Source organism: Balaenoptera borealis, assembly GCF_965194805.1.
Source record: "Balaenoptera borealis genome assembly, chromosome: 2".
In the NCBI taxonomy this organism is placed as follows: Eukaryota; Metazoa; Chordata; class Mammalia; order Artiodactyla; family Balaenopteridae; genus Balaenoptera; species Balaenoptera borealis.
The window spans coordinates 156274781-156302069 of record NC_138867.1 but is presented as its reverse complement, the minus strand read 5'-3'; the positions used below and the strand labels follow the sequence as shown (position 1 = coordinate 156302069).

Here is a 27289-nt window from a genome sequence, read left to right as displayed (position 1 = left end):
GGGACCCCAGCCTGGCCAACAGAAAGAAAGAACCCATCAGTCTGTCCATCCATCCTTCCAGCCCCCAGTCCCAACTAGTTGCCCTCACCTCAATGTCCATCCCGATGGTAACAGCTCTCTCTTAGGAGTGGGAGGGGAGATAAGCAGACTCACCACCACCACCGCCGCCGCCCTCCGCAAGAGACCCGTGAGTCTCAACAGCACTCAACACACACACCTGGGAGAACCACCACTTTGCCTGCTCCGTGCTCTCTCTGGGCACCTCGGGAATCCAGAAAGCTAAGGCCCAAGCATCCTCTCGAACCCTATGAGGACACCTGCCTTCAACCCAGAGGGGGAAGGGGCAGATAATCTCTTTTGGCCCCAGCCCAGCTCCTCCTAGGGCGCCTCCGTCAGAGCACTAGGTGGTGGAGGGCTAGGGCAGCTGGCACTTCCTATTCCCTTTCCCTTTGCGCCCCCCCTCCAAGCTGAGGCAGCCTGGTCTGGTTCTAATCGGGGCTGAAGTCAGCTCCCTCAGTCCCTCTTCTCTTTCCCTCCCCCCGCCCCCCAACCCTTTTCCTTCATTTCCACGGCTTTGGAAGCCCCAGTGTTCCAACTGTCTGCGTGCCAAGACCTTCCCGAGTCTGAAAGCTGCTGAAGTAACAGATCAGATTTTAGCAAGTGCTTTCCAGGCTGAGCGCCAAGCCCTCTTCTGATTCAGGAGAGCGAGCGAGCAGAGAGCGAGGCGGGGAACCAGCTGAGGGCTGCACTACCTTGGGCAAGGGTGTGCGTTGCGGAGCGCGGCCCGTTACGGAGCCGCCTCGCAGGCAGTGGTCCCTCGGCCCAGGCGCCCCACTCTGCTCGCTCTCACCCCAGTCTCCCCTCCTAGCACAACATCTCTCTCTCTCTCTCTCTCCCTCTCTCTCTGTCTTTCTCTCAATGCTGCAAACGCCTTTGAAACCACAGAGTAATTTACAACTGAAGCTTTCTCCCTGGACTCCAAATCCACTCGGTTGAAAGGAGCCTTTTTGTTTGGAAGAGCGAGCGGAGATGTTAAGGGACGGTTGGCAGAGAAAATCCCTACGTTCTGACTCCTCACCGGCTACGGGCCGGGCGGGGAGGCGGAGGGGGGGGGCGGGGGGCTGGGGGGGTTTTGGAGCCGGGCACATTGTAGCGGCTGAGGCCGCCGGCTCCGAGCATCTTCTCCCAGCCGAAGCCGACAGGGACCGTGGCAGCCCGCGCCAGCCTGAGTCCCGCAACAGAGCCCCTTGCCCTTGGCCGGTCCCCCGCCCGCGCTGGGCGCATTCGGAGCCACCCTTCCGCGCCCTGGGAACAGGTGCACTGGGCTCAGCGCCCAGGAGGGGTGGGGCACAGGGAGGGGGCGCGGCCCGGGGGAGGGTGGGTAGACACGTACCGGGAGACAGGGGCGGGTGGGGGGGAGGTCAGAGTCAGGAGCCCACGTACCTGTACCTGGAAGCACAGCAGCAGGAAGTGTAAACACCTGCGGGAGAGAGAGATGGAGAGGCAGTCAGTGGGACTGGAGGGAGGGGAACCCGCGTATAGACAGATACGCAGTCGGAAAGTCAGAAGAACGGCCGGGCGGGCAGACAGAGCCACAGGCACACGGACAGACATCCAGGCAGGGTGGGCAGCCCCGCACGCGGGCGCTTACAGGCAAGTGCAGGCGGAGGGCGCTGAATACATCGCTGGGCGGGGGGGGAGGCGGCGGCTCCTAGCCCAGCCTGCACATGTCCCCTTCGCGCGGCCGGGACCGGGCGCCTCCGCCGCCGCCGCCGCCGCCGCCGCCGCTGCTGCTGCTCCCTCCTCGCCGGCTGCTGCTGCTGCAGACTCTGCTGCTCCGGGGCGCTCCGCGGCGCGCCCTGCGGCATCAGCGCCCCGCGCGGCTCCTCCCGAGCGCTGCGCCCTCCGGGCTGGAGCGGGGTCTGCGGGGCGGCCGCCGCTGTGCAGGAGGCACCGGCCGGTGCGAGAAAGCTTGCTCACTGCCGGCCGGCCGGCCGTCCGGGCGTCTGCGGGAGGCTGGCTGCCCGGCTTACTCCAGGGGCAGCATGCGCGGCGGGGCTGGAAGCTGGGGCGCGCTCTCCAGGCGAGACGCGGGGCTGCGCGGGGCAAGGGGTCAGCGCTCCGGGGCCGGGGCGCGCGGCTGCAGCACGAACGCGTCACGGCCGCTCCGTCTGAGCGCCCGCCGGCTCATGTCTCCTCCTCCGCGTCTCTCCGGCCGTGCGCATCGCCACCTCCCACCACTGGCGGCGGCCGGGGCGTTTTCTACGCGCGGGCGGCGAGGGGGCGGGGGGCCGGGGGCGGGCCCGGGCCCGAGCCGGCACAATGAGGATGCGGGGCCCGGGGGCTCCCCCCTCGGGGCGCGGCCGGACGGGCGCTCAGCTAGCCTGGTTGCGCCGCGCCCACATCAAAGGCGGCCCTGCCTGCTTGCCTGCCTGCCGCAGCCTCTCCACTGCCTCCTCCTCCTTCTCCTGGAGGCTCCGGGTTGGAGGGAGGCGCTCAGACTCTCGGCGACGGGACCGGCAGCTCCGAAGGAGCAGAGCCAGCAGCTAGGCTGGAGCTGGTGAGCGCTCGAAGCCGTCGGAATTCTGCGCCTGGGCGCAATGACCCCGCGCCACGGCGCAAACGCTGCCGGAACTGGACAGGCTGCGGTCCCCAAGAACGCAGCTAGGTGCTGAACGTCCTTACTCTCCCACATTCGCTACTCGCACTCACACCCACCAGCGCTTGAGTGGGGAGCAGGGAAGGGGCGGGTCAGGCCCAGCCCTCGGGGCGGCTCCACTTAAGGGGGTCGCTTTTACCCGCTCTGTGAGTCCACGCAGGATCGTGGCATGTCCCAGGCGCCCTCTCGGACGGCTGGCCACCGTATGTGAGCCCCCTTTCAATCTCCGTCCCTGCCGTTGAGGGGAGGGGATCTCGAGGGCGTCTCTTAAGCACCCCCCTACCCCCACCGCCCCCCTTCCAGGGCTCCCGGGTCGGTTCCCGAGATCCCAGCTGGGCTCTCCGGTAGGTGAGCCAGCTTTGGAAACGCACGGCTGCCACCTAGCGTCCCCAAGGCTTCACTGCAGCCCAGCCCGGTCAGGCTATACAGGCCCGGGAGGAGCCAGCAGGACTATGGTCAGCGACCACTCTAGGCCCTTTGCCGGCCTCCAGGCTGAGATTTGCCACTCTTTGCACACTAAGCAGTTTGACTCTTTTAACCAGGTCCCTTCTAAGGGCATCTCTTCTAATCCCCTCCGCCCCTTCAGAGGAATCACTCCTGTCCTTGCCACCAACCTCAAAATGTAGGTGTTCTTGTCACACATTAACTGTCTCACACTGTCTAGAGCTCCAGACAGCTGGGCTCTGCTTTGGCCTGATGCTAAGGGTTTGTCATAGAGGGAAAGAAACTGAACAAGCTCAAAAAGCAAAACTCAGGAATCCGGACTATTTGGTTAAAAACTTCCTGTGTCACTGGCTATGGCTGATATTCCCCATTTCACATATAGTGAAACTGAGGTAGACACTGTCAAACAGTGCTACTTCCTAGAGTCATGGAATATGAACTATCAGCAATTGTTCCGATTATCAGGCTTCCCTGCAAGCTATTTTATTTAAGTTCCCTTTCAAAGCTGAGGCTATCTTAAACAGCCTCTGTTTCAGCACTGGACACAAGTGCAGAAAACCTTTTCAAAGCTAGGTGCTGAGCGACGGAGAAAGTTCTTGTGTGAAGCGCTGGGCTGAATTTACTTAGACATTCTCATTGCCAGAACCGGCAAATCCCAAGACAGCATGCAATGCCCAACCACAAAACAGATATGCTTCCCTTGGGTCCTGTGACATCACCATGCTTGATCTTACTTTATAAAGACCTCTGACAGCCAAGTCAAGAGGTGGGTTTGGCCTACTACCTGCTAAAGTGGGGTGTTTGAAGTATCTCCTGGCTAATAATCAGACTTCCAATTTCCTGTACTGTTTCCTATTACTTTTGAATGAAATGGGTCCATAATTATTTATATTCTAAAATGCTTGCAATTTTTTTCAAGGCTCAGATAATGTTTGTTGATTTCACAAATAAAGCTATCACCCAAGTAAGATTCACCCAGAAGTCCTGTCAAGTGAAGTTCTTAGTAAGAGCATAAACTCAAGTTAGAGGTCCTGGATTTGAATATTGCCTCCAACATTTACTTATAAATTCCAGCAAGCTTCCAACAGTACCAGGTGTTAAGTTGCTGCGAGTTACCAAATGAGATCATTCAGTCTGGCTCACAATGAAGGCTCCAAAGATTTTAGCTATTATTAACAGTCCTAATTATGGTTTTCAGGTTATCACATTATCTTTTTCTTCACCATTTCATGAAGTAGGGAAGCAGGATCATTCTTAATTTACTGAAAAGAATCTTTTGACTCTAAATCCTGTCATTTTAACATTCTTCCTTTCCATCGTTCACACCTGCAAACTTATTACCATACAGATGAATCTGAAATGAGCTTTTTCTATTCAAATTTGACATGTTCATATAGCACTTAATATGGGTCACTAATTTGGTAGTCACTTCTCACCAATTCATTCAATCACTATTTATTGTGTCAGGCCCTGGGTGAAGACACACAAACCCCCTGCTTTGAAAAAGCATTTTACTTCTACTAAGGAAGATGAGCAATAAGCAAATAAGCCAAGAGATAAATTCAAGCTTATCGGCACTTTGAAGGAAAACAGTGGGATAGAGAACACCAATTAGCAATACTTAGGCTAAGACCCAAAAGTGGGAGAGCCAGCCACACAAGGGAATATTCCAGGCAAAAGATGTCAATTGCCTGCAAGTGGGAAAATGCTAGGTGACAGGCAGGGTTAGCCAAGAGTGGCGAGAGGGTGAAAACAGGCAATAGGTACCTGTCAGAAACCTTCAAAGGCCTTTTAAGGCACTATTTATGTACAATTTTTAAATGCTTGGAGTTTGACAAATGTTTTTACTTCTGTAAACACCTTTCTCAGGCAACCTCCCACCACACCCATCACTAGTCTCAAGTTACCATTAGTCTGCTGGCACTAGATTCTAGTTTCACAGAAATGGAACCATATAATATGTGCTCTTTTGTGTCTGGCTTCTTTTGCTCAGCATGTTTGAAATTCAGCCTCATCCCTTGTTGTTTTTATCATTGTTCCTATTTATTGCCAAGCAGTACTCAGCGTGGATATACCCATTTGTTTGGCAATTTATCAAAGGCTTTGAAACTAAGGGTCAAAATCCAGTTTTGTTTGTTTTTGTTTTTTTTTTTATTTATTTATGGCTGTGTTGGGTCTTCGTTTCTGTGTGAGGGCTTTCTCCAGTTGTGGCAAGTGGGGGCCCCTCTTCATCGCGGTGCGCGGGCCTCTCACTATGGCGGCCTCTCCTGTTGTGGAGCACAGGCTCCAGACGCGCAGGCTCAGTAATTGTGGCTCACGGGCCCAGTTGCTCCGCGGCATGTGGGATCCTCCCAGACCAGGGCTCGAACCCGTGTCCCCTGCATTGGCAGGCAGATTCTCAACCACTGCGCCACCAGGGAAGCCCCTCCAGTTTGTTTTTAAAGCTTACTGCAGCTGGTAAGAATACATTGGAACGGTGTGACAGTGGCAGTAAGGAGGCCAGCAAAAAAGCTGTTACCAGTCCAGGCAAAAGTATGGTAGTTGGGGCCAGGTGGCTATGTGCTAGTTTGGTGTTGGGAGTCAGACACAACTACATTCAATTCCTAGCTCTCGGCTGGCAAATTCACAATTTCCTGAGCAAATTCTCATCTGTAAAATTCCTGGTTGTCTGAAGGGTAGCTGAGAATGTATGTTGACTGCTTCCCCAGTGGAATGCAAGCCCTGGAGGGCAGTTACCGGTTTTGCTTGCTGATTAATCCTAAGCCTTAAATACATACTTTGGGACACAGTACTTAAATGTTTATAGATTCTTCCTACCTCATTTTCAAGTGAAAGTACACTAAAAGCACTGCAATCTGACACTCGTTTTCCACCTCTCTCCAATCTTAAGAATCACAAAATTCAGGGAGTCTATAGAATACAAATATTTTAAAGATGAGAGAACCTCCAGCCTAAGTACATAGGACAAATGCAGCCTCAAGTCTTCAATAGGATGAAGTAGCTTAATCAGAAAAGTAGACACAAAGTAGCACAAAATCAGCTCTTGGAACTTTCAGATTAAAAAGGGATGTCTACTGCCAAGTTCAGGAGTCAAGGAGCAACTGGCTCTTCGTTAAGATCTGGCTGGAAGGTGGCCTTACACTTTCTGAAATAACTTTAACCCTGCATCTCCACAGTGCAGACTACTAACTAACCCTTAATAGGGTATTTTCTGTGACCCTCAACCTTTTCTCTTGGATAATTTCAAAGAAAAACACCCCCCCAGGCAATCTAAACATACCTCCCCACCCCACCCCCATTATCCAGTTAATAGCTTCGGCAGGCAAGCTTTACACACCACTATAAACCTCATTTTATCATCATGTGCATGATCCGGTAATTTGGACAGCCTGATCTGCTCTCCCCAAATGGCCTTACTTTATCAACCTATTTTGTCCTCTGGTTCAGGTTGAAGATAACTCTGTTGTTAAGTTCTCACCCACAACCTAACCATATGTGATAAAGATACTAAGATACCAAATGAAAAGAAGCTTCCTGCAGACAGCCGACAAGTGTGTCTCTGCCCTCCTAGTGCTCAAAACGTTCCTCTTGCTTTTCCAAAGGGTCTGATCTGATCATCCAGGTTAAGTCTGCTGAACAATACCGGGTTCAGTATTAATGAGTATCACTCCCACCAGGGCTGTGGTCTCTAAACGCCATTCCTTTTATTTTTAAATAAGGAACCAGAGCTCCTTGGAAAAACGGATCATTCCAGGTCTAGAAAGAAAATCTGTTTATCTTGTTCAAGATAAGCCTGGAACATTCTGTCACACTAGAAAACAAAAACCTTCATATCAAAGACTACTTACTGGAGTCAGGGATGGTAGGAACAAGCTTGAAAAGGATTCCGTTGGCCAAAAAGATACAACACAGTGGATTGAAATACAAATATATAAAAATCTGAATTCAGTGGCCATCATTAAAAAGTCTACAAATAACAAATGCTGGAAAGGGTGGAGAAAAGGGAACCCTCCTACACTGTTGATGGGAATGTAAATTGGTGCAGCCACTATGGAAAAGTGTGGAGGTTCCGCAGAAAACTAAAGTTACCTGACAAAACTATAATTCAAAAAGATACATGCACCCCGATGTTCACAGCAGCACTATTCACAATAGCCAAGAAATGGAAGCAACCTAAACATTCATGAACAGATGAATGGATAAAGATGTGGTACATATATACAATGGAATACTACTCAGCCATAAAAAGAATGAAATAATGCCATTTGTAGCAACATGGATGGACCTAGAGATTATCATACTAAGTCAGAGAAAGACAAATACCATATGTGGAATCTAAAATATGACACAAATGAACTTATTTACAAAACAGAAACAGGCTCACATAGAGAACAGCCTTGTGGCTGCCGAGGGGGAGGGGGGAGGGGGGAGGGGGGAGGGAAGGACAGAGAGTTTGGGATTAGCAGAGGTCAACTATTATATATAGGATGGATAAACAAGGTCCTACTGTATAGCACAGCAAACTATATTCAATATCCTGTGATAAACCAAATGGAAAAGAATAAAAAAGAATGTCTATATGTGTATAACTGAGTCACTCTTATGTACAGCAGAGATTAACACACTGTAAATCAACTATACTTCAATTAAAAAAAAATTTTTTTTAAATACTGTAAGTTACCCAAAAAAAAGAAAATCTGAATTCAGGACACTCACTTTTTACTTTCAGGAAGTCAGTGTCTTTAGAAGAGGAATTTCCTAAGTCACAAGCCTAGGAGTAGTTCAACTTCCAGATTACTACCATGTTTAGTTAGCTGATGTCTAATAACTAGCACTATTAGTGACTTCTGAGGCATAGGGAAATCTTTAATTCCTGCCCTTCCAAAACAGAAGCCCTATCTGGATTTGATTAGCTCTATTTAATGAGCTGGGAACAGGACAACCAGTAAGGCCAATTGCTTTCCCTCAGAATGGTGAGAAGTCCTTTTGGGTTTCCTGCCACATAAAAGTGCCCATCAGGTAAACCAAAGTTAAGGTTTAACTTCCACACAAAGCAACTCAAATATTAAAAATTTCAGGGGCTTCCCTGGTGGCGCAGTGGTTGAGAGTCTGCCTGCTAATGCAGGGAACACGGGTTCGAGCCCTGGTCTGGGAAGATCCCACATGCCGCAGAGCAACTGGGCCCGTGAGCCACAATTACTGAGCCTGCGCGTCTGGAGCCTGTGCTCCACCACAAGAGAGGCTGCGATAGTGAGAGGCCCGCGCACCGCGATGAAGAGTGGCCCCCGCTTGCCACAGCTAGAGAAAGCCCTCGCACAAACGAAGACCCAACACAGCCAAAAATAAATAATTAATTTAAAAAAAGAAAAAAGTAACAAATGTTCAAGAAAAAAAATTTCAGACTTACTATTTAAGACAGTATTATGCAGCAAGTATATTTCTACTTCTGAACATGTTAAGGGACTACTACTAATAATTACCACACTCCTACATCACATAGTATAATAAAAAACACTATCTAGGGAAGGAATGACTCAACTTCAATGTAGTTGCATTATGTGAACACCAATAACTTTTCAAATTAATGTACAGGATGGTTAAGTGATTTGGGATTGTTCTATCTATTTAAAGTAGATGATGTTTTATATCTGAAGTACATAAAAACAAAGAACACTGAACATTTACCATCTCCTACTGTGCCTCCATTAAAATAAAGACATAAAGAGATAAGCTACAAAGACAGACATGGCCTGGAGAAAAGAGACTGAATAATCAATGAAGAAAACCACAGTGTAAATGACTAGAAGAACCCAACACCTGGAAACTTGAGATTAGACAAGACAGTACTGCACCAGTATTTTCCCCCACCCTCCAAAACTAGTTTACTCTGGAAAACCACCCCAGAAACAGAAAGGCTTAAAATCTGCAGACCCCCATCAAAATATCTGCAACTAGAGCCCAGTCAACAAGTACCACCCTCCTAATCAATATAAAAGATAAAATAAACAGGCGGGTGCGGGAGGGAAACAAGTAAACAATGCATGGAATGAGAAAAAGTTTCTTCAGACTCTACATACTACGTCCCAAGAACCAAGCAAGAGCATTTGGAAGTTAAAAAAAATAAAACCAACACAAATTTGAAGACAGAAAATAAAGTCTCTCTCCTAAAGTTTAAACAAAAAGGAATGAAGAAAAACATCCAAGAGAATCAAACAGAAGGCCTAAGAATGGATGGGAGTTAAGTAGGAGGGTGAAACCTCCCAAGTAAAAGGCCCAGACCAGAGAAGAGTCTCTGGAGAATAGACCCACAGTCCACCCAGGGCCCAGGAACAAGACTACAAGACACATAAAATTCCAGTAAAGCAATCTTAATTAGCTCTCAGAAAAACTGGTCATATACAAAGAATACACAAAAATGGAATAGACTAGGCCAAAAAAGGCAGCTCACACCTAAAATTCTGAGAAAAAGATTCAGCTTACAAGGCAGCATATAATTTGATGTCAAAAATCAAGATGTTTTCAGGTATGCAAAAAAATCAGAATACTTCCCCCATCTATTGGGAAACTACTGGAGGATATACCACAGCAAAACAAGCAGAACAGGAATCTAGCCCTGACCATCATGCAATTGAATCTTGGTCTAACAGATGAAGGGGTCCCAAGGATTAGTCCCTGAATGTCCTCACATAACCACCACATGCAATAAATTAACTACCCCCATGGATCTCAAATATGTACTATTTTGGATAAATTAAGAAAATAGTCACAGAAATAATTTTGTGTTCTGGTTCAGATAAAGAACCCAGGTTGAGAAAGGCTGCTGCAGGCTATTTAACATGCCAGATTTTCTTTGGGAGTGAAAAGGCTAGGACAGGTGGATAAGAAGGTCTGATGAACACTTGATTATAATTAACTATTATCAAGAGGTGGTAAGGTAAAAGCACTAAGCCCTCTTGATGAAAAATAGATCGGTTAACTCTGAGAAGCAGAACTATTTGGATGGGTAGGGCAGGATACTATTTTAGAGATTTTGGAATACTATTTGACACTTTTACTATGTACATGTATTTCCCTGACAAAGTATAAAGAGGATAACAGAAAGAGAAACAGTGCTACTGTATTAAAATACTGAGTTTATTTCACATGTATATTTTTGTCTCCCCACCATTTCCATTTGTCTGACCACCACTACTACTATGTCCTATCATAACATTCCATACATACTTAAAACCAAGCAAAGGGTGGAGTTCCAACTTTAAAAACTAAACAGGCATTTTGGACAACACATTCTTGGCAATGGAACCTGGACAACATTTATCAGACACGGTAGGGAAAGTTCTCACTCTGCATTATAAAAAGGACAGCCAGATATCAACTGTTACAGAAATGAAATAAGACGGAAAATTTTAACAAACTGTTTAAACTATTTTCTTAAAGAGACTTCCTCCACTGCCAGAGATCTTGAATAGCCTGGAAAAAAAAAGAGAAAAAAAATGTGGTTAAAAAACCACAACACTTCATACACACCAATAAATTAAACCACGTCTCTCTGTACAATTCAACGTATCTATTTTTCATTCTACCACCAAAAAGGTTCACTCTAGATAATTAAGAACTGATTTCAAGGAAATTTATACTCAGGCATAATTTAATTTCAAATACTTCGATTCAGACATAAAATCATGTGATTTTTGTACACAAAGTCACTTTTATGCTAATATACATTTAACAACTTAAGATATTTAGTTAAGGAAACGAAGACCAGTTTGGCCAATGTTGCCTCCATGTTATCTGCTTTAGGGCTGCCAGATTTAGAGAAAAACATGCACCTGTACACGGGACACATAAAATTAGTACATTTATCTGAAATAAACTATATAAATATACCAAAGTTACATCTTTCTTTACCTCTAATTATATTTCCCTGATGATGTGGGATCTCAACAGTTCCTTATTTTGCATAATTTGCTTATAAAATTCCTTAATTACAGTCTTATATTTTGTTTACATTTTAAGTTTCTACAGTGGTCACATCCAAATTATTTCATTAATGAGAACACATGCTAGCATTAGCATTATGAGACACTATATATATCTAACATGTTCTGCCATATTACCTACTCAGACAAGCTCTTCTGGTTTGTTGAAACACAGAACACCATCTTCCATGACTAACTTGCTTTTCCATTCTTCAAGTCTAATGATTTAAAATATTGTCCAATGACCAAAAAAAAGAGATCCCTCATCAATTTCTACATCCCTCTTCAACATATAACTCATTCCACTTGTTCTCATGCTGGTATTTAGTAACATCCATGTAAAAGAGCTAAAATCTTCAAGTGATAAAAAACATTTCAAATGACAATCATGTAAGTGCAGTATTAATTATCTACTTCAAGTTGGTGTTTCTTTTCCTATTCATGAATAATGCCTCTTAAAAAAAAATAGTCTTGATGTTTTTGTCAACTCTTCAAAGGATTCAACAAGTTCTTTTAAAGCAATGGAGCACTTCAATGACTTCGCTCTTCTTTTAATTTACATGGTCCTACTGCTGAAGAGACATTTAAATAAGCAGGTTTCACTCAATGGATTATTTAAAAGAACTTTGGGGGCCTTTTCTTCAAAGTGTTTCAGTGCTTCAAATAAATAGCATTTTCTCAAATACTGTTTTTAAACACAGCCATTGGATTTCAAATGCAAGGGAACTGAATACCATGTCAACAAATACCAGTCATTCGCTAATCATTAAGTTGAATACAAATACTGAAGAACATTTTCATGACACTCTAATGTAAAAAAAAAAAAAAAAAAACCAGATGCTACTTGACTTACGTATTATATAGAATATTGAATGGGACAGAAAACACCTTCGAAAACTTCATGTTTTGCTTCAACTTTGAGTAAACACTGTTTGCACCTTTATACAAACATTCAGCAAGGATTTTATCTGTAGTCTTTCCACAAAAGGCAGTACAATTTTTTTCATTAACTCTTTAATTCAAGAGTTTCTGCAAAAATTTGCTATTATTTCTCAGGTTCCATCTGGATTTTATTAGCCAAATCTTCATAAACAACTTTTTCAGAAGAAAAACTGTACAAGTAATGGGAAGATATTTTACACATTGTAATTACTTACATCTGCAGCTATGCCATAAAAATGTGACACATTCAGTGTTTTGATAATTTCATAATAGTAAACTGAGATATATTTTTTATTATTGCAGAAATTTCATCCTGGCACTTGAAAACAGCTTTCAGTTTTTAAGTCAGAAAATATTTCTGATAGCAGTGAATTCAGTCATTTTCAGCTGCAAGACTGACGTTATGCTGTTTGGAAGGCCCTTGCAACTTTAGTTGTTACTTTATCTTCACCTGAATTTTTCTTAATCAAAAATTTTATTTTACCACTTCCTTTGGTATTAGCTGAAAAAATTATATATCTCTTATGCTTACCTGTTATAGATGATGGTTTATATATCTCACTTTCTACCATTTTCGATACTGAATTAACAATTACACACTGCATAGTTTTAAAAGGACTTTTATGTTTACTAAATGTCCGCAGAAAATTCACACAATTTACACTGGCTTTTTGGGATCCAAATATACACAAAAAACAGAATAGCAACCAAAAGAATCGAAAAGATTCAAACTGGTCATCTCGTGGCCATGGCAAGGAAGGCTGAACTCACAATAAACCACCACGAAGAGTATTAAACCACTGAAAGGGTTTCAAACCTGAGAAAAATAGTGCTGCCATTTAAGTGATTTAAGTACTAAATATTGTGGTAGAAAAAGATCTCTAAATAACAAATTTAATTTACTGAAGGAAGCTGAATACAGGAGACTTAGGGAGCGCTGACAAAAACCATTAAACACAGAGCATGTCCTGTATGTACGAGATGCCTAGCAGCCCTGGGCAACTGCTTTTACACTTTCCTTTACAATCTGCGAGTCAGCAACTATAAATACGACAGTAAAAATAAATGCGTGATTTTTCTTCTATTGACAAAACACCTTCTTCACATTAGGAAATACAAAATCTAACTCAACTGATTTTACACTTAGGTTGATTTCAGCAAAATGTGCTTCCCATAACATCTATGGAGAAAATCGTCTCTGCCAACTCACAAGAAAGCAAAGAACAGACTGACCCAAGTAGCCAAATGGAGCAGCAAGGAAAACCACAGCTCATTTCCTTAGCCAACATAGTACCAAAAGCAAAACTGAGTTCAGTAACCAAGAGATAATTTACCAACTATATAAAAGTGGGAAAAATGTACTAAAAAAGTTATCTTCTCAGTCTCTGCCAACTAAATTCTTAAGAGTTTCCATGTATTTAATCTGAAGTATTGTCTGTGGTTAGGAACATTTTAAAAGAAGCCAACACCTAGAGAGACTAAACAAATAACCATAATAAGTCACAATAAAAATTTTGGATTTGATCATGTCTCCAACAAAGTTCAGTTACCTCCTGGTCAGTCATCCGGAAACAATTCTTCACATAATTGATGAATTTGGCTTCCACTTTGGGAAGGGAACCACCCTATTGAGACAAAAGCATTATTAAGGGTAAGTATAGAAACACTGTTTTTGAGGGAGATTGTTATGAAATTCCTCAAAGATTTGAGTGCTGTTTATTATATGGATCATTGTGATTCATTCCTTGTCTCCTCAACTCCTTCATTTTAATACTGAATAAATCCTTTTTTAGGCCTAGAAAGACATGTTTGTACAACATATTAGGACCTAGGTCTTCCACAGGTACTCTCATACTGAATAAGGTTTGTCCAAGTTTCAAATTCCCTGCCCCCACCCAGCCACTCTAAAAACACAAAGTATAAGCTATGCTTGTGATTCTTCAGGCATTCGACCATCAACTTGACTGCCTACTGTATTTATCTAACAAGTCGGCTTTACCACCATTCTCCACCACCCAGGACCAAATACAAAAAAAAAGTATAGCCCCTTTGGGTATCATGTATACAAGTGACGAAAATTGTTAAAAAGATCACTTAATATGTACCAAAAACCCAGGTCCAGCACGGTGCTAACCTGGGAGTCAATTCAGGGGGTATATGAAGTCAAATGGGGGGGAAGACTTTATTACATTTCACTACACTCTTAAAATTCGCCATTCCTTTCAATTATGGACACAGGGAAGAAAGCGCAATAGTAGTAACACCAAATTATTTTCAAAGTATATGTCACCAAATATTTTCAAAAATCTTGAAACGTTTATATTTATCTCTGCTCTGGAATTACCTTAACACACTAATTTTTTCACTTTTGTTTCCTACTTTGATAACTAAATTTTGATTTTCCTTGTAACCTGAATCTTCTGCGCACTTTAAAAAGATCAAGAAGGCTTCAAGTATGGTGTAAGATACTTAGCTGCCTCATCACCTAGAAAATAAACCTCACTATAATTTTACACTTTTAAATTATTGTCACATACATTCTTATTTGATTCAAATATTTATTGAGCAGCTAGGGAGATACAAAGGTGATTAAAATATGGTCAAAGAGGTGAGGCAAATGCACAAGTAATAGAAAGCAAAGTATAAGGTTCACTGAATCACAGCAGTCAAAAGAAAGTGTTTTAGGAGATCAAGAGATTGCTTCCAGCCTGGAAGGGGGGCATGGGTGGGTGGCAAATCAGGAAAGGGGATTGAGTTAAAATAGAAGACTTCAGTCTGGATTGTTGATGATACTCAGTTTGGACTATATTTGTCTCTCCTTTTCCTCTCTCCCCATCTTTGGGCTTAATTTACCAGTAGTGCCCAGGATTGTTCAATGCGCCTGCAATTAAACCAAGGAGATAGGACCATATTAAAATTAGGGGGAGGGGTATCTAAAATGTCATTTTAGAACGGTACGCAAGGGATAAAAATAAAGCAGCGATACCAGGAAGGCTAAAAGGTTTACAGTAGTACTAAAGCAAAATCAAGAAATACATTCTGGTTCTAAAATGTTAGTTTTCCAATTGACTCATAACTGCACAATGAAAGGAAATCTACGGAAGCCATGTAGAACCTAGAGAGCACAGAAAAAACACAGGGAAAGGGAGTCAGTAACTTTTCCTCACCATCCCACATTTATTCTCAATAATTGGGGTCTGAGAATATTCACAGAATTTTAAAGTTTCTCTCAAATGTGTTTCAAGGCATTAAAACCAATTACTCCATGCTCCAGAGTTCACTGAAGTTTATTAAGTGCACCCCCCCCACCCCAAATCAAGCAAGTAGGACAAAAGCTAATCCTCTTCTCACACATTTCCACTAAGACAAAACTAAATGTAAACATGTTAAGTCACTCAAGAATTCAAGATATTATCACACGTATTGCCTGGTGACATCTTGGTGCAAATGGCAAATAGAAATGACTCAATTTGTCGGAGAATGTTTCTGACTACAGTCAAACACGAGTAAATTTTTTAAAAACTACAACACCAAGCAGCCAAAGACTACTTTTCCAGCTGTTTGCAATTTTAGAAGACTCATACGCCCTCTGCTGGTACTGTGGCATCTCATGACCAGAACAGGTGAAGGGAAATGCTCTCATTTTAACATCTAAGGTAAGAATATATCTTACAATCAACTTACTTGTATTCCTTTTATAATGGAAAATAAAGCATATTTAACTTCAAATATGCAAAAAAATCAACAGAGACTATAAATTAATTTAAGTAACTAGTAATCCATTTTTGAGATAATTTCACACCACAAAGGGGCAGGTATATTAACTATAAAAAATGAGGACGATTCCTGTTCCAAACCCCAGAAAGGTAAAATTACCTATTTAGTTCCTTTAAGGAAGACAATTTTACTCACTTTTTCTATACTTGCTTGCATTTTTGCTTTAATGTCTTCTACAGAGCTAGGTCCTTTCGGTGTTTTAGGAGTTTTTTCCTGTTTTTTGAAGGATTCTTGACCCTGGGAAAAAAGGCGAATTTTAACATCATAAGAACTCTTAAGACCCACCCTACCTGGATTTTCTCAATAAAATTCTTACAGTCCTTTGTAAAAACAAATATACACCAGAACTGAGTTACCATTATAAATGAATTCGTGTCTCAACAATTATTTTTATATTATTGCTTAAGAAAGGAATAGGAAATAGTTTGAGCCTGCATTTATATTCAACACCAGGTCAGTCCTACACTTAAAGGATACTATCAAAAAAACGAAACCAGAAGGTCCCCAAGAATGAAGCTACAAAGTTAATGCAGCTTGATGCCTGGGGCCCATTCCATAGCATTTAAATGATAATCTCCCAACATTCGGCCAGCACTGAGAAACTGCACTATGCGATAAACATACCTTTCAACAAGTAAGAACCCTTACATGACACAACTGTTTGTATCACAATAACAATCTTTTTGTCAGCTTTCTCCCCCATTAGAAAGCCACGGCAATATACAGTTGACCCTTGAATGTCAACAGGTGACGCCAGCCCTCCACGTGGCCAAAAATCTGTGTATAACTTGTCGGCCCTCCACATCTGTGGTTCCTCTGCATCCAGATTCAACCAACCGTGGATATGCAGTACTGTAGCATTTACAAAAAAAAAAAAACCGTGATAAATGGACCCATGCAGTTCCTATGTTGTTCAAGGGTCAACTGTCTAACTATATGACAGTGATTACCAATAAAATAAGCACATCTTAGCTCTTCGACACCAACTACAGGCGTTCTCCAAAGACCTATCAAATTTTTAAAGTAGATTCTTCCACAGAAGAACCTAACTACTTCAGTGGAGCTTGTATTTATATGTTACCACTTACTTTTGATCTTGGTGTTGATGGTTTTGAGTCTTTTCCATTCTGGTTTGATTTTTGTGCATTTTTGGCTGGAGTATCTCGTACAGACTGCAATTAGAAATGAATCTTAATCAATGCCCCTCCCTACATAACAGACATATTAGTACAAATAAAACTGCCCCAAACCATGGCAAAAGCAGCAGTCAGGCTAAGATGAAACAATCATTTTGACAAAAGGTTGCAAAAGGGTTAACAGACAGAAGGCTATATAAAGAAAACAGATAATTCCCTACTATTAGAAGTTTCCAAGATAGCCCTACTCAAGAAAAATTTCAAGTATGAGATCATCTTCTCCTAAGGCAATTTTCAATAACCACAAAACAAGCCAATGGCAAAAATTCCCATCATTTTGTTATTAGCTATTTCTGATAATCTTCTACTACTGTATCTTACTTACTTTCTTTACTGGAGCTTTTTCTTCAGTTTCCTCATCATCAAAGTCATCATCATCATCACTACAAATGAGATAAGTCCTTATTACTGATTCAATGCACTCAACAAATCTAGAAAGCTTATCCAGAAAGTGGATGAACCTAAAAGTTTAGTCAATCAAAGCATGAAGAGCTTTCAAACTTTTGCGGGTTGACAAAAGAACTGAGAGCACAATCTTGAACACAAATTCATTTTCACTGCAACATTATTCACAATTACCAAGCAGTAGAAGCAACCCAGGGAATTCCCTGGCAGTCCAGTGGTCAGGACTCCGCACTTCCACTGCAGTGGGGCACAGGTTCAATCCCTGGTTGGGGAACTAAGAGATCCCGCAGGCAGCATGGTGTGAGCCAACTCGCACCCCCCCCCCCAAAAGAAGCAACCCAAATGTCCATAAACTAATTGTAGGGAAAATGTCATACACGTGTATATATATCAGGGAATATGCAGTCTTAGGGAAATCCTCAAATGTAGCACATGGATGAACCTTAAGAACATTATGCTAAGTGAAAGAACAGTCACAAAAAGACAAATACTGTATGATTCCACTTATATGAGGTATCTAAAGGAATGAGTCTTTATAGAAACCAAAAGTAAGATTGGTGGCTGGCAGGGGAGAGGTGGAAATGGGGACTTTTTGTTCAACGGTTATGGTTTTCAGTATAACTAGATGAGCTTGAGATGTTACACAACAATGTGATTATGATTAACACTACTGAACTGCACACTTAAAAAATAGTTAAGATGGTAAATATGGTGTTATGTTTTTTACAACTGAAAGTAAATTTTTGAAAATGAAAATGGAGTTATTTAAAGAAATTAAAATAGAAACATTGCAAATTCATGGACCAGTAAATATTAAGGTGGCAACTCTCCAAATTAATCTACAGATTTAACATAACCCCTAAAAGAATCCTAGCTGGTATCTCCATAGAAACTGATCCTAAAACTCACACTGAAACTCTAGGAACCCAAAGTAGCCAAAATCAATCTTGAAGAAGAACAAAGGTGAAGCATTCACATTAATTACAAACTAAAATCTATAAAAAGTGCAAAGCAACAGAAATCAGAATAATGTTTCACTGGCAGAAGGATAGACATGGAACTGAAGAGTCCAAAAATAAATATACATTTATGGTAACTATTTTCAAAAAGGGGGCAAAGACCATTCAATGGGGAAAAGTCTTTCACAAATGGTGCTGGGACTACTGGATATCCACAATCAAAAAAAATGAAACTGGCTCTTACCTCACAATTGATACAAAAATCAATTCAAAACGGATAAAAGGTAAGAGCTGAAACTATAGAACTTTTTGAAGATTTGGCAATGGTTTCTTAGGTTTGACACCGAAAACACAATAAAAGAAATAAACCAAACTATGAAATCTAAAAGCTTTTCTGTAAAGGACCACCAACAGAGTATAAAGACAACCCATGGAATGGGAGAAAATGTTTGTAAATTCTACCTGATAAGGGATTTGTTTCCAAAATATATAAAAAGTTCTTATAGTTCAATAATATAAAACGAGTACAAGTACTGCTACATGCTACAAGGATCTTAAAAATATTGTGATAAGGGCTTCCCTGGTGGCGCAGTGGTTGAGAATCTGCCTGCCAATGCAGGGGACACGGGTTCGAGCCCTGGTCTGGGAAGATCCCACATGCTGCAGAGCAACTGGGCCCGTGAGCCACAATTACTGAGCCTGCGCGTCTGGAGCCTGTGCTCCGCAACAAGAGAGGCCGCGATAGTGGGAGGCCCGCGCACCGTGATGAAGAGTGGCCCCCACTTGCCACAACTAGAGAAAGCCCTCGCACAGAAACGAAGACCCAACACACCCAAAAGTAAAAATAAAAAAAATAAATTAAGAGTCAAAATGATAAAAAAAAAAAAAGATTCCTCCATGTCTTGTTGTGGCTAAGTAATTCATATCTTAAAAAAAAAAAAAAAAAAATATTGTGATAAGTTAAACAAACCAGCCACAAAAGAGCACATATTGCATGATTCCATTTATATGAAATATCCAGAACAGGCAAATCTATAAAAAACAAAGTACATTAGTTATTGACTAGAGCTGGGGAAGATGAGGGATTATAGCAGTTTCTTTTTGAGGTGATGAAATATTCTGAAATTGGCTGCACAACTGTGCACATACACTATAAAGTACCAAACTGTTCACTCTAAATGGGGGAACTGGGGGGAAAAAAATCCAATCAATGGAGAAGTCCACGAATAAGTACGAATCAGCAAATGGTGGAATTGGTTTAACTTGTAATTACTTCACAAACCAAACAAAATGGTTTCTCTTCCACACTACATAGTCTAAATAAAAAACAGGAGTAACTTCATCCATGTGCAACCAAAGAAACACTTCTTTCCAATACAGGGGTAAAAAATCTGCTATGTTAACTGGATAAAATACCGTGTAGTATACATTTAAAGGCATATTAACGTCTTTTAAGTAATTTTTAACAGTGATTTGTCAATTTTGGCCCTATCACCCAATACCTGCATAGGCTACCCCATACTAAAAAAAAGATGACAATGGTTTTTATAAAACCACTATTGTAAGCAGTTTTATTAGGATATTCCCTAATAATATAGGGGAAAAGGGTGTTTATGGAGAAGCACCCTTTTTTTTACTTTTTAAGTAACAGATATTTTCCTGGGTGGCACCTAGGCAAATCCCATTACCACCTCAATGAAGAACAAGGAACACTCTCCACCACCCCCTCACCTGACCTGGCCCCTGTGGGAAACAACACTGAACTTGGAAGGAAGCACAGCCCATGCTGCCCCAGGACCCAGCCATAACCATGAGCCACTTGGGGAATGGCCACTCCGGCCCCATGGGGGCCCCATGCCGGACATGCTTGAGCGCCTAACATTTTCAGGGCCCCCTAAAAACTGTCCTCCAAAGTCACCCCCTATAGTTCCCTGGCCACCCAGAATAATCCACCCAGGATGTATCTGTAAGCCATACTAACTTTTTTTTTTAACTTTTTATTTTATATTGGAGTATAGTTGATTAACAATGTTGTGCTGGTCATACTAACTTTTAATGTACTACATAGTCTTCAGCTTTTCTTGCTTACAGCAACAGCAGTCAACCAACCCCACACCATACCCCTTCCATCCCCAAAACAGACCCACTGATCTGCCTTTTATTTTGTGGGTTCCAAGCCTTCTGAGATTATGGCTTACAATTTCTACATAATAACTACTTTTAACTAACAAACCTTGGGGCACCTCTTAACATTTTCATTGCCCCCTAACCAATGGAATCTTCTAAGACTTGCTATCCTCAAGGGATCCATTAACTGCCTCTACTTATACATGTATCTGACTACCCTTTTACGAAAACTTACCGATTTGGACCTTGTTACCATCTACACTTTTCATTCCTCCCTCACCACCTAACTTAAAGACAACTTAGAGGAGACATGGAAGACAAGAATGTAAACTATTTACATTGTAGTTACATCAGGAATTATCCCCATTTTAAAGACAGGAAATCTTCCAAAGCCCAGGCATAATTAAGTAGTAACAAACACCAACTATATTGAGTTTGTTTATAAGTTTGACATGCAGGTAATTTTGAATTTTTTAAGCATTCAACTCTTTCCTATTTTCTGCTTCCACTGTCATGCTCAAAGGCCTTTTTAAAGCGCTACCAGCTTGGCTAGTTGAGGTCACTGAAAACCTACTTTGCAGATCTGATCGTTAAATTAGTGCATGTTCTCTCAGAGTCTGTCTTAGATTCCATTTCAATTGTTTTCAGTAAATATACAATGGACCAACCTGAGAACTCAAGAACAAAGTTGACAAGCAATTAAAAATTCAATATTAATAAATTTTTGATATGGCTGCATATAGGAAAGACTAATCATGAGTAGCATTTTATTCCATAGCATGTTTATAACTTTACCATAGTCTGACCTAGTTTAACAAACATATCAAATCTTGTTTACAACCAAATTTTAAATTCTCCAGCAAAATTCTATTCTCTTTTAGAATCTAATTTTCTCATAAGGACCAGGACAACCATATGCCAAAATCCTTTGTGGGGAAAAAAAATCCTCAAGTGACAACTTACAAAATGAATATAGCTGGAGATATTCAGATTCTCTTTATGCCCAATCCATTTATTATAAACTGTTCAGTGTAAAATACACCAGACTTAGCATACAGTAATGTGTCCACTAAATCTTCCTCAGAAAAAAGGCACCTAGTCAAATACATCTGGGAAATGCTGCATACTGCATCCTTTAACTCAGCTCATTTAACACAAACTGACAACCACTAATCATGATTTTGGTAAATCGTTTTCATAACCCCCCATACGACAATGTCAGGTTTCTAAGGGCATACTACTTACTCTTCATCATCATCGTCGTCGTCATCATCATCATCATCATCTTCATCAGCAGCAAGTTTTACTTTTTTCTTAAAAAAATAATTGGACACACACTGGTAAGGAAGTGCTAATCCAAAGTACCAAACTAAAGGCCAGAATAAATTATGTATAGTAAATTGCATCTGTACCTGTGGAACCTTGCTACCACTTCCAGGGGCAGAACGCTTTCCAGATATACTTAGGAGTTTCACATCCTCCTCCTCTTCATCTTCTGACTCTGCATCTTCCTCCACAGCTAAAATAAAATTCTTTATTAGCCACCACTAAAACTCAACCAACAGCAAGAACTCAGAAAAAAGGGCACTGATAAGACACAGTAATAAGTATTTTAAAACTCAGATTCTATTAGAAAAAGAGTAAAAAGAGAACAAAATTTTTTAAAAGGAATTTAATGGACTAATACTCATTACTAGGTTTTACATGCAAAACACCAGGCTTTTTTAGTTATAAATTACTAGATTCCCATTTGAACCTATTACAGACAGCAGTACTAGAACTAAGCATACTTTATAAAGTCCAAATTGGGAACAAAGTAACTGCACTAAAAATAAGCATCATAACATATAAAAATAACATACCTACTAAGTGCTGTCCACTAATATGCACAGGCCCTGAACCACACTTCAACCGTAAGACCACAGGTGGTGTTATTTCAAAGCCCCCAAGGGAAACCTAAAAAGAAGAAATTATAAATCACTAAATATTGTGGGGGAAAAAAATGGTTACATGTTTGGTATAAAATCTGTTCATAACTTAAAAATGTTTCTGAACAAGCAAACCCATCAGCCAAATGAACAAATCGGTGAACCTGTTTTTTTCACCTCTGATAAACAAGCAGCTACCACCACGGTGATCAGTCAACACCAGTGACAGAATATGCAGCTGTGACTACTAGGGAAAAAACCAAACCAAATTCCCCAATCTCTCTGTTGTAACCTAAATGACACTCACCTTAAGGCAACAGAATTAGACTTTGACATAAAATCCAAAGTGTAAAAGAGCCCTTACCGTTGGCTGCACAGACATTTTCAAAGTTGCCAGTGTTACTTTAATTGGACTGCCTTCATAATTCATCGCCTCTGCTTCGACAATGTGCAATTCATCCTTTGCGCCAGCCCCTAAACTGACCTGTTAATAGAAAAACAGTACTTCAACTTAAGTTTCCACCATTTTACAACCCCCCCCAACCAGTTGTTTTAAAAAATCAGAACAATTATAAACCTTTCGTTATTACCACTGGTGGGAAACTGACTTGAGCACAATGTTGTCTTCAAGTTTTATGTGACTTTGACAATTTCTCATATTTGGTGAATCTTAACAATTACATAAAAATGCATTTGATGACAAAGATGGTTATGTCATCACCCACGCCTAAGTACAAACCACCTAACATCTACTGGCCACCTAGAAGTTAAGTAGTAGGCTATAGGCTAGTGTCTGTGGAGAACAAATAAGATTTATATTTATCACTACCCTAAAGGGCTTTTTAATACAACTGTAGAAGCGAAGAACGTAAATAAGGAAAGAAAAATACTGCTGTAAAATAAGTATTAATCCACACGAATAGGAACTAAGAGACTGAAATCAAGAAATGTTAAGTAGTTTATTTTGAAAAGTTTAAGTACCGTTCTTAAAGATAACTGGTGCTCATTTTCATCATTATCCACCTTAAAGTGATAATCTTTGTCGGCCTTTAGTTCACAACCTGTAAATGAAGAAAAAATTCAACTATAACAAGGAGAAAAATAACACTGAAAATTCAGTGTGGGTAACCAAAAAGTTAACTTGTGAACTAATTTTTACTATTATAGCTACCAAAAGGCAAGGCAGAAGTACCTCTTCCTGGATTTCTTGAACACAAAAGTCTATAAACATCAAATAACATCCATACAGAGCTTTATAAATTCCACTTCCCACTACATTATTTTATGCTCAACTATACTACTATTCTCATGTAGAAACAGGATCAAAAATTTAGTAAAGCTAGAACTGAAACCAACCCTAACATACAATGTTGATAAAATCCCACTATTTTAAAGTTGAAATTACCTGCCAAAACTCCCAGGTGCCAAATTTAGAAATGACAATGGTTACACAAACACCTACATCAACAGCTTGTATTCACAACAGAAAAACTACAAATGTAAAAGAACTAAAACTCGTTACAGGGGTCAACATTCCATCTTCGAAGTTACAGAAATGATGTACATTAAATTGTTCAGAAATTATGTTTAAGACAATAGAAATATCCTAGGGATACTTCCAATAGCAAGAGTTAAAGCAAAAATTTTGATATAAATTGATCAGAAACGCCAGCTTTTCAAAATGCTAGGAATAAAAGCCTTAATGCATAGTGCATGTTACTACTACCATTCATGAATAAGCAAACTGTCTTAAATACCATCAGAATTAAACTTTATTTAAATAGTCCCATTTAGTTGCCATCTAATAGTTACTGGAATAGATGCTTAACGGTTATTGTTCAATTAACAAATCTCAGCATGGTATATAAGGAAACAAAATTAATTTGAGGCAGGATTTTTTAAAGCCTGACACAAAGGCTTCAACAATTCAGTTTAGTGAGACTGAAAAACCAACGCAGGCCCCTTAGTATGGTACTTGGTGTGCTCGAGGGGGAAATCCCAAAACCCTGGTATAGAATTACAAGTTTTAACAGAAGGCTGCCTCCGCCAGTCTCCCTCCCTCGCCACCCCCCACCCCAAATCATTTGTAATGCACCAGCTCTGGAAGCAAGGGTCATGGGGTTAGATCTAGTCTCTTCCTACAAGTGCAACTTCTTTAAGCCACTTCGGTTCTCTGAGCGGCAGTACCTCCTCTGCGAGATGGACGCGGTGAGACAGAAAGAGGATTCTCTAAATGAGAACTACCAGCATAGATGTTAAGCACCGAACAAAAGACCTCCAAGAGTCCTGGAGCTACCAACCACTTCACCTAACATTTCCGGCCCACCAGCCTCAATCAAGCCCCAGGACCCCAGGCTCGGAGGTGACAAGACGCCAGTGAGCCCCGGATGCAGCGCCCACACCCCCCTCCTTCCCCCAACCACGTGGCAACCACGTGCTCCCCAGCGGTCGCGGCCTCCTCACGCCGGGCCGGGCCGCACCTCCCTTGCCCCCAGCAACCAGCCGAGGCACCGGGGCCGATTCTCGGTCGAGAGCTCCTGACCCTGAGGCCCGAGGACAACGCCATGCTCAATCGATCCTCTCGTCCAGAAAGGAGGCCCAAGCCTCCTCACACCCCGAACCCACAAAACCTCCTGCACCACCATCGCGGAGCTTAGCCTCAGGCACCCGCCCGGAATCAGAAGCCTACCAACTCACAAAACCTCAGAAAATAATTGTGCCCAGAGCTCCACCATGGGCCCCGCGTAACGCCGAACCCTCAGCCGGTCGGTTCCACGTTACCTCAGGCCCTGGGCCTCGGACCGCTGACGCCTCAACCTTCAGGCCGCCCCTCCTTCCCACCCCCCTCCGTGCTTCCGGCTCGCCCCTCCTGGGTCCCCATCCTGCAGGCGGCAGGACCCCGTCTGCTCGCTTCCCACCCCCTCAGGCCTCCAGCCTGCTTAGCTTTCCCCGCTAACCCAGGCCTCAGTGGGATCCCGCCCCCCCACCAAAGCCTGAAGGCCCTGCTCGGCCTCGCTCCAACCCCCCAGCAGTTACCGAAAAGATAGTTCTGGGGCCTCAGTGGGCTCATGTCCATGTCCATCGAATCTTCCATGGGTTGGTGGCACGCACTTCGGTAGGAGAGAAAGTGGACGGAGATAAAAGACTACCGTTCGAAAGAACAGTCGCGCAGGACGGAATCAGACCAGGGAAAGGACGCGGGCTCCCTGCGCACATATATAGCAACCTGGAGATCTCGCGAGAGCTCCTTAAGTCCCGTCTCCGCGCGCGTGCTCCGGAGCCCCCCTCCCCGCACGGTCGCCCTCCCGCGCAAGCGCTCTTCAACCTCACTCCTTTCTACCTCTCCCCCCACCTCCTCCAGGTACTTCGCGGGCTCCCACCGAGCACGCGCACTCGTACCCCGGCCCCACCCCTCCGCCGCAGCCGCCGCCTGTGCGCACGCGTGCTTCCTCCGGGTAGCGCGCGTTCCCCGCCTTCTAGCCTTCCACGTCCTCTCCGGCCCAGGCGCGCGGGCCTTGCGGCAGGAGACTGCGCAGCCCACCCTGCAAAATGGCGACGACAACACTTAGCTGTGTTAGGTACGGAGGGCGAGCCGGTTGTGAGTCAGAGAGCAACTCGATTCACCTTTCTCCGTCCCCTCGTGCCTCGCAGGCCTCCAAACAAGCATAACCACTTCGGGTTTTTTGACTCGCCTGAAGGCCTGGGCGCAGAATTCATTGTTTCCCCAAAGTTAAAGCTTGAGGTGCCAGAGACAGTGGACTATACGCATTATTATCTGTTGGAGAGAAAAGATGTAGCTGCTGGCCAGACTTATTCAACTCTGTTTTTATCGCTCTGTCGTTTCTGAGCAAACATCTTCGAAATTGAAATCCTTCCTCATTATGTCATTTGGGGGCAAAAGGGGACTAAGTCGGCCTCTTCCACATGAGCAGGGCAGGAACCAAGCCTGGGTGATTTCTCCAGACAGAAGATTTTAAAAGGGCTATATATCCACAACATGTCCCCACGTAACGTCCTGTGAGGCATATCACGACTATCCCCGCTTTGCAGACAAGGAAACGGGCCGCGAGGAAGGTGCCCAAACAGATGAAGTGATTATAGACAGGGTTCTCTAGTTCGAAGTCCAATACCAACATCCAACTAAAAGAGCTCAGAGGATTATATGAGGGTCCAGTGTCTGAGGCAGTGCAGTTCTGAATCCTCAGGATTTCTAAGAATGTTCTGACCTGTAAAGAAGGCATATGACTTGTAAGAAATGCATAAACCTTAATTAGACTGTTTGGAAGTGAGCAACTTAAGCTACACTTTGACAAACTGAGGACCATCCCTCCCCCAACCGCAGCCCCGGGGCCCTGGTGCCGATGATTCCCCTAGGTATCTTTTTTACATCAATGGACCAAACAATAAATTAAAGAAGTACTGTAAGGAATAAAAATAGTGACAGTAATTCCCTACCCGAATACAATCTACTTGAGATAAACCATAATACACATGACCCAATTATTAGTTAACAGAATGACAGTTCTAAATTTGGAGAAATCAATGCTTGCAATATGTGAATAGACTAAGCTGTTCCTCACCTTTTCCCTTCCCCCAATTGAAGGAAAGTCTTCACCAGCCTGGTTCTTGGATCTTTTAAAACGCAGAGTGTGACCAATTGCTAGAGAAAAAACAGAGTCTTGGAAGGATATCTATTTAAAGGAACTGAGGAAGGCTGATAAAAAAAAAGAGGACAGGACTGTGGCTGAGGAAGATTTAGACGTTTAGAATGAGAAAGTCTCAAGAGAGGAGCTACAGGATAGTGGAGAAGGGGCTAATGTTCTTTGAGCCCATGCAAGTAAAAGTTGAGACTACTTTGTAATACGTTTCTGGA

At 42.6% G+C, this 27289-nt stretch overlaps 2 protein-coding genes across 7 annotated transcripts in view; both read right to left on the bottom strand.

Moving 5' to 3' along the window:
• FGF18 (fibroblast growth factor 18) overlaps positions 1–2336 on the bottom strand; it is a 35078-nt gene extending 32742 nt beyond the window's left edge. The window contains exons 1-2 of the mRNA XM_082380887.1: positions 1652–2336; positions 1444–1480 (exon numbers count right to left, since the gene is read on the bottom strand). Of these exons, the coding sequence (XP_082237013.1) occupies positions 1444–1480; positions 1652–1683 (69 nt within the window). The 5' untranslated portion in view covers positions 1684–2336. The remainder of the gene's footprint in view (positions 1–1443; positions 1481–1651) is intronic.
• A 7880-nt stretch (positions 2337–10216) lies between these two features.
• On the bottom strand, positions 10217–25656 carry NPM1 (nucleophosmin 1). 6 transcript variants are annotated; one of them, XM_082380880.1, is made up of 11 exons: positions 25453–25650; positions 23398–23477; positions 22781–22900; positions 22351–22444; positions 21901–22007; positions 21734–21825; positions 17323–17380; positions 16890–16973; positions 15937–16038; positions 13575–13649; positions 10217–10573 (listed from the first exon to the last, which is right to left on the bottom strand). In XM_082380880.1, exons 1-11 carry the CDS (start codon positions 25508–25510, stop codon positions 10535–10537), a joined length of 909 nt encoding a protein of 302 aa, XP_082237006.1. In that variant the 5' UTR covers positions 25511–25650; the 3' UTR covers positions 10217–10534. The 6 variants fall into 6 exon arrangements, with proteins under 6 accessions (XP_082237006.1, XP_082237007.1, XP_082237004.1 ...); XM_082380881.1 differs by having other exon boundaries at positions 21734–21801; positions 25453–25647; XM_082380878.1 differs by lacking the exon at positions 10217–10573 and having other exon boundaries at positions 13488–13649; positions 25453–25656.
• Positions 25657–27289: the final 1633 nt, after the last annotated feature.